Source organism: Crassostrea angulata, chromosome 1, assembly GCF_025612915.1.
Source record: "Crassostrea angulata isolate pt1a10 chromosome 1, ASM2561291v2, whole genome shotgun sequence".
NCBI classification, from domain to species: Eukaryota; Metazoa; Mollusca; class Bivalvia; order Ostreida; family Ostreidae; genus Magallana; species Magallana angulata.
The window spans coordinates 40,134,881-40,147,392 of record NC_069111.1 but is presented as its reverse complement, the minus strand read 5'-3'; the positions used below and the strand labels follow the sequence as shown (position 1 = coordinate 40,147,392).

Below are 12,512 nucleotides of genomic sequence, written 5' to 3'. Positions count from 1 at the left end.
TATCCATTACTTCACTCCCAAACACACTCGGAATGCATGGGAAAATATGTTGAATTTTTTTTTAGAAATCCATTATATGGGTATAACAAATAGACAAAATGAAGTAATTACATAATTCTCTTAGACTTTGCAACATTAAATATTTTCTGTGACTGTCTTTATATAGAATGAAATAAAGTAATCGGAACCCAAAGTACCCAATGTTAAACAAACTCTAAAAAAAATATTGATAATTCTTTGACTGTGACCTAAATGACACAGAATTGAATTTTTTTTATAAATCCATAATATAGGTATAACAAATAGATAAAATGAAGTAATTACATAGATCTCTTCGACTTTGCAATATTATATATTTTCTGTGACTGTCTTTATATAGAATGAAATAAAGTAATCAGAACCCAAAGTACCTAATGTTATACAAACTCTAAAAAAAAATATTGATAATTCTTATGACTGTGACCTAAATGACACAGAATCAAAAAATGTCACAATTATTTTTTTAAATTTGATTTTATACCAAATATTTTTACTTCCGAATTGCGAAGAAACGATTTGAGTCTCTACGGTACAAATTTGCGTGGGTGCGAATTAAACGAGAACCGCTAATTTCGCAATAAATTACCGATAGGTGGCTGGTCCATCAATAACTTCCGCAATGGCGATATGTACACCAGGTGGACAGTCCGATGATAAAGAAACGAGCAAGAAGCCAAAGGGTGTGTATTTTGTGTTGTTTGATGTAGAAATTCATTAGACGATAAACCATGGTTTACATTATGGCATCGATATCCCCGTGAATGTATATTATTGGTCGTTGTTTGGTAGCTATGGACATAGCTTGACAGATGTAAACATCACCTTATTATGATGTTTTTATAAAACATAAGATCCCATCGGTTAACTCATGAAAAGTTTTATGTGTGATCATTCACAGAACTTATGTTAAGGCATTGGAGATCGCTTCAATACTTATCGCCAATTAATATTGTACCAACACTCATCTAGCTTGCAGGTGCTTAATTACCGGGTATTGCTATAACTACAACACCCAGTCTCAGTACTCCTACAGTGTCCGCCCATGTAAGCCATCCCAGATTAACGAATAATTTTATAGCTGTCATTTTAATCATGAATTTGCAAATATATCAATTAGGAAGGATGCTGGGACAAACTTGAGCTGAAGAAATTGTTTGATCATCTTGTTTTTTTACAAGAGATGTGACACTTGTGAAATGCTTGTATAGTCTGTCCCAAGATATTTATGCAGCATGTTTGAATGATTTTTAATAAAAATACACATACCTGGGAAAGAAGTGCAGTTGAAATCGATGAAAAGGAAAATATTCAAGATATCTTCATTGACACATTATAGTTTTTTCACTTGGAAAAATTCACAGGAAGGAAAACAGATTTTTTACAGATATTTCTAATGGGAAGTGTTGACATCTTTTTCCCTTTCGGAAGATATTCAGAATACCTTGCAAAATTTTTCAATGTTATCATCTGGGTACTTCCATCTTGTTTGCAATGCAAATTACTCGTAGACTTTTTATTTTTAATCGTGTATTCAAACCTGACAAGCTAGAGGGGTTGTTTCAAAAAGGAAATCTTGGGATTGTTTCATACTATCAAATGAACATCGTTTGAAATCTGAGGTAGTTATAAATATAGAGTGATTTAACAAAAAAGAGTCAAAAGTAAAACCGAAGATGTTAAATAATGATATATAATAGCTCTTTTATGTTTTTCATATCTAAATAATCTAATTTTGCAGATACAAAATTCAAACAACAGAAGTTACCAGCATGGCAGCCGATTCTGACAGCAGGAACAGTGCTGCCTGCTTTCTTTGCCATTGGTATTGCATTTATTCCACTAGGAATAGCCCTGCTAGTGACATCCAATGGGGTAAATATTAGTACATGTATTAAAAATGGTTGAAAATATTTTGTTAACTTAATGTAATGTAAAATTATTTTTAGTATAACTCAAGATGGTTGTCTCTTGTTGTCATAAAGTATAGTTTGAAGGAATGTTAAATTGGACTCTTATCAGACTTATCTTCACATTGACATAAAAACAGAAGTTTATATTTTCATCATTGGTTAAATGGTATAGATTTGAGAGAATTGAAGATCTGTTGATTTAAATCATGAAAACACAACAGATAAATTTGTAATGAAAAGGGTTGCATTTTTCCCCTTTCTAAGCAGTTTCATAATTTCTTGGTAACATTTTGATAACTCTTAATGAATGGGAAACCTTCCACTTTACAAAGCTTTTGTTTTATAATGATTCAAAAGTTTACTGTCGACTTGTTTCAGGTAATGGAGAAGGTGATAGATTACACGTTTTGTTATGATAAGAGTGATACAAGCTCCACATGTGCCTCCAAGCTTGAGTCCCTGGGAACCAATGTTTCAGGCCACGTGTGTTACTGTGAAGTTACATTTACTCTGGATGAAAATTTCCCGGTATGTCTTAAAAGCTGCAAGCTGTTTCACGACACATTCCTCGAGAATCTTTTTTGTATCTCTTCGTAATAAAGAGTTCCAATAAAAAATATTAATTTTATACATACTTTAAAAATGATCAAAATTTACTTGTAATTGGTTATATGTCTAGATGGTTGAGTGGTTAGAACTGTGGCTGCTCTCTGCCAGAAGCATATAGGTTCTAGAGGTCGTGAGTTCAAAGGTCGTGAGTTCAAAGCCCCGCCCCGGTGGAGATATTTTAGTATTGTTATACTTTCATGTTAAATACTGAAATCTGATTGGTTAAGTTCATAATCCTTTCTATTACCCTCAGCGTTAGCAAGGCACTTAGTAAAGGGTAACATTACAAATTGTTACATGCGCAAAAATTATGCGCGTACGGTTCGCTGTAGAATTCACGTTATTCCTGTATAAAACCAGTAAAATTTTCTTAAAAATTAAGACATTCAGTGTAACAAAATAAATAGTGCCTGTTTGGGAGGATAACAGTTGAAATTGACACCCCTCAATGGGTGTCAATTTCAACTGTTACCCTCCCAAACAGGCACTATTTATATAATATAGTGAAGTTCGCAGTGCTGTAGATGTATTTATTTTTATATCAGCAATTCAAGTGTAATTTCAAGAAGATTATATAGGATAATGCATACTCTAGTATTTTGCAGAAATGCCTGGTAAGGTACCCTGATTTTTTGCAAGAAAGCTTGTCAAAGTAGTAGTAAACCATTAACAAATTCCTGGAAAAAGTTATCTAAAATTGAGGAACGTGTCGTCTGACCTTAAAACAAACCAATATTATAGAATGTGAATATACAAAATGCATTATATGTTGACTACCATGTGATACAGCTCTGAGCTGTATTTTTGTAAAAACCATTACAAGGGTTACCCACGAAGGCCACAAATACTGGTCCCCCACAAACTATGATGATTCCAGAGTATATATATCCAGAGAAGACACTTCCAACAATCACTAGAAAGAAGCTCTAAATTAAATGCATATACTGGTACTGTGCATGCAATAAATACCTTTTTTTCCATAATTGGTTTTCTTTTTCAAAAATACAGCTCAGAGCCAAACTTGCTACCAATGAAATGACGTTCACAAAGGGAAAATTTTGGCTACCCACAAACATTGACCCAACGAATAAAAATGATTCAACAGTATCAATGATATCATAGAATGTCTTGATTGATGATTAGGAATTTTTTTTTACTTAGGTGCTAAGGCTTTGTGATTTATGCTTTAAAGTGGACTATATACATTTTATTATTGGGATGTATGTACACAGTTATAATGTTGTCTCTTGCAGAAAGATGTCTACATGTACTATGGGTTGTCAAACTACTACCAAAACCACAGGCGCTACGTCAGGTCTCGCGATGACAACCAGATCCATGGGGATACTGTGTCTGCCAGCACACTGAACTCGGACTGTGAACCATACAGAACAAAATACATCAGCTCCAGTGACTCCAGGCCTATAGCACCATGTGGAGCAATTGCTAACAGCCTCTTTAATGGTAAACTCATGAAAACGCACTGGTAGATAATGTTCATTTTGTTTCTTCCAATGGATTTTGGTTATAGGAAGAAAGTACCTGAATCTGATTTTAACGGTAGTTAATACATGTATTATTTATTCAAAAGAGAGAAAATTTTTACAGCTGATGTCAGCATTTATTTCCTGGAAAGGTTTTACATTTTAATACTTGAAATTTACCAAGCTATTACATGTTCACCTATGGCTCTGTATGCATTGGAGATGCATACCAGTGTGATAAACTTTCAGCTTCACTCTTCACGGTAATCTTTTGACTACCGGTTAGGCGGTATATGCTATAGTGTATGTTGAATGACTTGTGATTTATTTGTTTTTGCAGACTCCATTGCAGTAGAGTTCAGTAGCAGTGAGAACATCAGCCTAATTGCTACAGGGATCGCATGGTTCTCAGATAAACAGGATAAATTTAACAACCCATCAAGTATGTACTGACTATATACATTTATATTACATTTATCATCATGACATGCCTTTACTATAAATCTTGATGCTGGAAAATTGTTTATATAATAAATGTCATTACAAAGGTATTTATTAGTGTTAGATAGAAAGATGATTAATTTAAAATTTAAGGGAAAGGTTTAAAAATTCTTAAGTACATGTAATTGTGTGTGGCAAGATAAAAAATAGTAATGATTTCATATATGTATGTGACTTTCACAATATACAGTGTATGGTTATGTATTTTGATTAAGAAAAGGTTCTGCTTACTCAAGTAGAAAAATAAAGAAACCTCGATTTATATGCCCTAATTTGAAAAATTAATAATATTTCATACAGGTAAATGACAAACAGAAACTGGATGTATTTATGTTTAATGACAAACAAAAACTGGATGTATTTATGTTTAATAACATATTTGGGAAAAGTACAGATAACATGAATGGTTCTTGAGAAAACTAAAGCTAGAACAAATATTTATTTGTTATTTTTGCTATTGCAGGCTGGAATGGTTTCACGAACCCCCCAAACTGGAATGACAAGTACGTGTATAACTTGAGCTCAGAGGCCAACAACAATGGCTACATTAACGAGGACCTGATTGTGTGGATGAGAACGGCCGCACTGCCAAACTTCCGCAAACTCTACAGAAAAATCAACCATGTCGGAACGTTTTCTGAAGGATTACCCAAAGGAAATTACAAACTTATGGTAGATTATGGTAAGGCATTCTAATTAATGTTTTCCTGTTACAAATTCATTTTTTTGTCATCCTTCTAGTTCAAATGTATACCCTTAATTTCCTTATATGATACCAAAACTTGATATTTGATATGCTGGATAAAAAATACAAAAAAAAAAATAAGAAGAACTAGTTTTAGATATAAGAGAACCTTCATCATTTAAAGTAAAACAAATTGTGCAAACACAGATTTGCAAAAAATTGTACTGGTCATTAATTGTTATAGTCATACTATATTGTTGCATACTTGCACTGTCACCTTCCAAAAAGCAGCATTTATGATTATCTACAAAGTCAATCATGAGCTGTGATGATTTTTTCTGTGCTTTCAGCTTACCCAGTAACATCGTTTGATGGGAAAAAGTCAATCATTTTAACTAACACATCTTGGCTTGGTGGCAAGAACCCATTCCTGGGGATTGCCTACATTGTGACCGGCTGCCTGTGTGTTCTGTTGGGAGTCGTTTTCCTTGTCATACACATCAAATACGGGAAAAAGTAAGTTATAGTCTAAACCAAATCATAATTCTGTACAGTGTAGAGATTCTTTCTGGTTGGTTTTGTAAAGTTACCATCCTGTTCTGATATTCTTTTGTGTAAAGATTGTATTCCCTTACTCCCAAATCTTTCTTTACCAAAACATTGTTTTATGACTGTTGTTAACCGTTATCCTTTTGTTTCTATATTTTGCATAGATACACAACAAATACTAACTCACTTCTTTCATTTCTAACAAAAGTATAATTGTTTCAATTTATACTGGTAATACTCTCTCTTTCTCTCTCTCTCTCTCTCTCTCTCTCTCTCTCTTGTCTTTTTCTCTCATTTTTGAGAAGTTTTTAAAGCAGGACAATACCCATGCTGCACCTTGCATGTTCACACATATGTATTAATATCTCTCAACCTTTATTAATCAAATATGTTACTTTGCTCACAGTCCAGCTACCCCTATTGACAATTTTGATCCAGAAACGGAGGCAAGTCAATACATGTAATATCTGCTAGAAATCTGTGTATGGAAGAAACATGTCTAGCTGCTAGTCAGTATATATTTTTGGTGATTTGGTTTCCTCTCTTCCCATATACATGTTTGTTTATAGATTCTACCATTGAATACAGGTTCAGCAAGCGGTGTCATAAGAAATAAGAGGGAAAAAAAACTTCATGCTTTATCCAGCTATTTCGTATTGTTTTGTTTGGTGAACCACACAAATATGCACCAGTACACACTCCTTTTTAAATACCTTTTCATCAAGTGACAATGACAGCAGTCCTTATGTCACTATACCCTTCCTTTATCATGTCTTTCTGTCTTTCATTATTACGTCTTTCTGTCTTCCTTTATTATGTCTTTCTGTCTATGAATTGTTTTGTCTTGAAAGGTGTCTTTTCAGCTGTCTTATACAATTCTATCACTGCTTGTTGTTTTGTGTCATTCACTCATGGAGTTATTTTAGATTGGATATCAGAACTGTATCATTTTATATAGGAACAATAATTTAAAAACCACTTTCTAAAAATTAGAAAAAAATCCTCACATATGATCACAGATAAATGCAACAATGAAGCAATGTCAAGGTCAGTGCTGAACTTGTCAATTATCAAACAACCCTCAAACTTGCTGTGGTGTAGAACTGCACACAAGTGTACTGGATTTGCATTTGTTTTGTGTGGTTCCACTTTTATATACTTCATTTGGCTAAACTCTTTGAGAGTGTACCAGTACATGTATTTGCCGGGATTTTTCAATTATTTTTTTCATACCTTAGTTTTCATTTTCAGTTTGAATGCTTTGTTTTGAATGTTTTGTTTCTTTATTGTATGAAAATAAAAAAGTCGGTATGTGGGGAGGGTTATATAGACAAAAATACTTGTTCATTGTATTTACATTTTTCCAATACATGTATTACCGTATATCCGTTAATTTTTCGCGATGATCTAATTTTCGCTTTTTTTGCGATCTTACAAATCGCAAAATACTGAATACACAGAAAATATATCCTCTATTGTTTTCTATAAGGCACTTTAAAAATCGCAAAAATTGACTGACGCATTTAAAAAATGCTTCATATTTCCCCCATTCTCACATTTTTTGTGACACGCGAAAAAAAAAAAATGGATGTACAGTATTATAAGTGTAATAGTCTGTAAAACAGGGACCATAATATTTTTATTTTGGAAAATTTGTAATGGTAACCAGGATTATATTTTCATCAAAGATCTTATTCATTCAAATAAGTTTGATTCCATACCCTTTATTTGTCAAAGTCTTGCAAGAGATAGATTTTATTGATTGTCAAATTTTTCAGATGTCTGTAAATGCACATAAAGTGGTTCATACAGAATTGATGAAATATATAGCAATGAGAATGACATGTGATTTTGATTTATCAAGAGCCTTTAAAAGCTTTTCCCCAAATTAATATTATATAGATCAACATAGTACCTAGTTAATTATAATTTTGGAATAAAAAATTTTGTGTGAAAATTGCAGCTTATGTTGCTTTGAAAGTGTTTAATTCACAGATATATGCACAGTATTATACTTGATATTTGTTTTCTTTGTCTATGGTAGATTTTTGAAATTATGTTTCTTTGTCACTGTATTGATAAACAATTTATCTCCCTTTGCACCAACTGTTCCATACTCTTGTAGTAAATTTGTTCATGAAACTTTAAAATTTGTAGGTTTGATGAGGCTGAAGAAGTTATTGGTATTAAAAACTTCTGTGAGTTTAAAACCAAGAGTTCTGAGTTGAAGTTTTTACCATATTTATTGCTTTATGTAGACCTGCATACTGTTCAATTTTTAAAAAAAGAATTATTAGATTGAATTTACCTGTTCAGCCATTTGCTTGTATTTTGCTGGATGGATATAAAAATTGAATAACATTTGAATACTAACATATGGTGTAAAGTCACCAAAAAATGTCACATAGTTTAAATACATTTAAACAATAAAATGCTTTCTTTGGTGATTCGTGCAGGATATGAAGGTAGCAACATTGCAGAAAAAAATACATAACCTGTGGCTTCAGTTTATGTTAATTTTTGTTAGAACTGGATCTTGTAGATTTCAAACCTGTCAGTTTCCATAAAGCTTTGAATCACAATTGGTTAATTTAGAAAATAGCGGAGAAAATACTCAGTAGATGAACGTATAAATGTATAAGATTTGCAAAGCCATATTTTAATATATACTAACTTAAAGGCTTTTCACTTTTTACACCACACATGCTTCAATATATTTCAATATATTTACATTCTACTGTATTTTTTCATTAATTTCTGTGATCTTTAAATGCCTCTAAATTCAACAACTAATCACTGGGTACTCGAAGGTTAAAATGACGAGTTTTATTATGACATCACAAACATTGAACGCTGTAAACTGCAACGTCACAAGCGAAAATCAAAGTTCACGCTTATGGCTGTTACCGTGGCTTTTCCATTAATATTAACTTACCAACAGGATAAGATAGGAATTTTAAGGTATAAATCACATTTTCAGACAAGGCAAGAAGTTAAAAAAATGTAAATATAAGCATTAAATCATGATTTTTTTTAAGTATACAGTCTCATAACTGCAGTAATGTGTGCATACAAATTTTCATATGACGCAAACGTGCGTTACTCAATTTGTATGCACACACTGCTGCAGTTATGAGACTGTATACCGGTACTTAAAAAAAACATGATTCAATGCTATAATAATGTCACCTAATCTGGTTTAAATGTATTTACATCATTAGAGTACTAGTTTATTGAATACTTATTTCATTCAATGATTATTGTAAGCCTAAGAAAAGGTGGTTCAAATTATAGATTGTAACATGAAGACACACAATACATGTACAATGTATATATCAGGTTTGCATGTTTTAAATTATTTGTATTTGCACAGCTACACCTAGTTCCTATTCCATAATTTTCATACTTTAAAAAAAAAAAACTAAACTAATAATGTGAAAATTTTGCATGAAGATTTTCTGTTTTGATTTGTTTATTAATTAACATTAGAATAATCAAAGACTTTTGTTAAATGAAGTATGAAGTGAAAATTTTACTCTATTTTGCAGAGCATCTGACATGATCAATGTTAGTTCCAAAACACCATTTTGATACCAACATTCAGAAAGGGAGAGAGAGAAGGAGGGGAGGTGAATAGTAGGGATTACCAATACATGTATTTAATTGCCTTGTTGCTGGACCATAAAGTGTGGACCAAACAACAAAAAACCAACACAGAGAATACTCTTTAGTGCTTTACTGTATGGAAATTGTAGACTTTGGAACTTTGTATTTACTGGTAACATGGTCATTTTTGTGTTGATATTTCAGTATGGTAGAAAAATGATCTGTTTTAAGCTTAATAATCTCAAGTTTTCAAGGCCATGTTGTTCATTTTTTTGGGTGTTGAATTTGGCTCCTTTAGACAAGGATTATTTTAAGACAATCTTTGCTATCTATTTATCATGACTTAGTATAATTCCTGAATTTCATCATTCAGTACAATTATGGTCAAGTAAACTTGAGATTGACATTATTTGATTTCTTTGAAAAAAAAAATTACAATCATGCAAATTGCTCATGAAGAAAAACATTGAAATGACTGTTGAAATTAAGTTCTCGGGGACAAGTTACGTAACAGATTGACTGTTGTTGATGGTGAATCTTGATGTTTGGGGCTATATAGAAACTCTTCATTGTTGTTGCCCCCCCCCCCCCCCCCCTTGCAGACACATTCTTGTTCTTTTCTAGTCATTAGTGTATTTATTAAACTACCTACACTAGTGAATATATTGTACTGTCCTAGGTTGATGTGTGTTTGAAATAAACTGTACATTATCCAAGTGATCAGGACAAGTGAATGGTGTATGTGGATGTAAATTGAAATTTTCCTTTAGTATTCAGTGTTGTAATGCTGAGGGCAGTGATTGGTAATGCCATACATGTTGAATTGCCTCTTTTGAAATGCCTCTTTCTGCCCTCTATACAGTCATGTATTTAGATTTATATTGAAGTTATGGTGTCATGAAATCTCAGATTTTCCTGTGAAATCCAGTGTAAATGCTTCAGGTGATCTCTATGTGTCACCTTGCTTTAAAGAACATATATGTACCTGTATTCGCAATAGCATCCCGGTACACCTAATGTTATAAACACATACATATGCAAATATGAGTTATGCCTCTGAGATTCTGCTACAGGTGTTTTTTTTCCTTTTAACATTCCATTTTTAATTCATTGATTTTGTAGGGGTAAAAGATATATACTTCAGAAATTTTACACAAATATTTATATCAGATTTAACTTTTATAAAAGAAACAAACATAAAAAGTTCAAGAACACAGATTTTTGAATTTGCAACCCAAAACTATCATTTCTTGATAGTGTATGTTGAAGTACAGGTGTACTTATTGTACTGTGTTATATGTATGAAAATGATTTATTGAATAACTTCTTGATTGACCTGTCTTACTGACCAGAGCATCACTGTATCAGTTGGTCAGTTACTTGTGCAATGATCCACTCTCCAAGGTGTATGTGTATGAATGTCTGACGATTGTGGTTGTTTTTACTCTCAATATGAATGTTCATGTGATTTAGAAATATTGTGATCTTTTACTACTTATTAAATTCATTCAAATACAAGAGATGGTGTGAATTTTAATGAAAGCTTCTCTTTACATTGATAGAAGATCAAGTGGGGGATCTTTACATGCAGGAAATATTTCATGTTGTGAAGTGTACGATGGCTTATTAGCTTATCTCTAATAAGAAATCGTATGTTAACTTTCACTCCCTTATAGAGCTATGCAGTTCTGTGTTGCCAGCAATTATAAAAGGGTAACAGTCATCCATCTTGGATGATCAAATAGTGTGTTTTAAAAAAAAACACCTTATGCATTGTAGTCATTATGAGCAATGCCATTAGATGCTAAGGTCATTTGTTGACACTGTATTATTACAACAGAGATTATTATACTTTCATGTTAAATACTGAAATCTGATTGGTTTAGACGCAGTTGATAATCCGTTCTATTACCCTCAGCCTTGGCAACACATGGCAACGGGTAACACAACGAATTGTTACATGCGCGTAAATTATGCGCGTACGGTTCGCCGTAAAATTAACTTCATTTTTATATGAAAGCAGTAAATTTTTTTCTAAAATTAAGACATTCAGTATAATAAAATAAATAGTGCCTGTTTGGGAGGGTAACTGTTGAAATTGACACCCCTCTAAAACCATTGTCAACCGACGCTTAGAGGGGTGTCAAATTCAACAGTTACCCTCCCAAGCTGGCACTATTTATATAATGATAGCTTGTGGAAGAAACATTTGGATTGTTTGGCATGATTTTCTTATCCTTTGAAATGATTCTATAGATTATGTTCATGTATCAAAAGTACTAGTAAACTACGTTGAACACAGTGCAGGTAAATATATTTTGTGGCCTTTGTGAGCCAATTCTTCGTGTAAATTAATGGTCGTTTTCAAGATGGGATAATTCAAACCCTTATACTAGAAATAAACTCCTATTCATATTGCACAATCTTGTCTTTTGACAACATAGATACTCCATTACTTAATCAACATTTTAAACGTGTATTTGATTTGATGCACAAATACGGGTATGAACATGGCAAATATGTACTTGGTGGACTTGGAGTATCTGTCTGACGGTAACGTCCCACTTTGCATTGGAATTTTCCCCGTATTAACCAAAAATAAGGTATCGATAAGAGGTGCGCAAATAGATTTTTCGTGCCATTTTGTATTGATAGTCTGTTTTTCTGAACGTCACAGTAAAAACCCGACCCATCTTCTCTCCGTCATCTTTGCCGGCAAAGGGCTTTCGGTCCACTTTGCTCCCGAAAACCCTTGGCTAGCGAAGATGTCTCTCCGTAACCTTTTCACAACAAAGCTTACACAACTAGTTTACGCAGGCACGTAGCAACGTTTTGAAAAGTGTTGGGGGGGGGGGGTGATAATTCAATTTTTTATATGTAAATTTGAGAAAATTTGTTGCTGCGAGAAAAAGTTGGGGCCCTGCCCCTCCCCCACTTGATGCTACGTGTCTGTTACGTGTAGTTTGGGATGAACCTTTTGAAAATGTATATACCTGCAACTGATATTTATAATAAAATGTGTGTTAGTCGCCGCTCTGATGAAATCGACCATCAGGCAGTTGTTATATCTGCTAGAATACCCTCAACACCTGGGCTTTATTCTAGTTTTGGCGTGATTTCTCTATTTTA

General features: G+C 32.9%; 1 protein-coding gene across 3 annotated transcripts; it reads left to right on the top strand.

Moving 5' to 3' along the window:
• Positions 1-587: 587 nt before the first annotated feature.
• LOC128172830 (cell cycle control protein 50A-like) lies at positions 588-10,901 on the top strand. Of its 3 annotated transcripts, none has more exons than XM_052838566.1 (9): positions 588-719; positions 1,778-1,911; positions 2,328-2,477; positions 3,812-4,022; positions 4,383-4,484; positions 5,007-5,225; positions 5,579-5,744; positions 7,935-7,975; positions 9,326-10,901. In XM_052838566.1, coding segments are annotated over exons 1-9 (1,086 nt in total). In that variant the 5' UTR covers positions 588-658; the 3' UTR covers positions 9,328-10,901. The 3 variants fall into 3 exon arrangements, with proteins under 3 accessions (XP_052694526.1, XP_052694524.1, XP_052694525.1); XM_052838564.1 differs by lacking the exon at positions 7,935-7,975 and adding an exon at positions 6,184-6,223; XM_052838565.1 differs by lacking the exon at positions 7,935-7,975.
• Positions 10,902-12,512: the final 1,611 nt, after the last annotated feature.

Bases quoted from the DNA above. Each gene is read 5' to 3' on its own strand.
- LOC128172830 (XM_052838564.1), top strand. From the start codon at position 659: ATGGCGATATGTACACCAGGTGGACAGTCCGATGATAAAGAAACGAGC. The intron at 4,023-4,382 runs GTAAACTCATGA...TTGTTTTTGCAG, and splicing joins TGCTAACAGCCTCTTTAATG to ACTCCATTGCAGTAGAGTTC. The intron at 5,745-6,183 runs GTAAGTTATAGT...CTTTGCTCACAG, and splicing joins CACATCAAATACGGGAAAAA to TCCAGCTACCCCTATTGACA.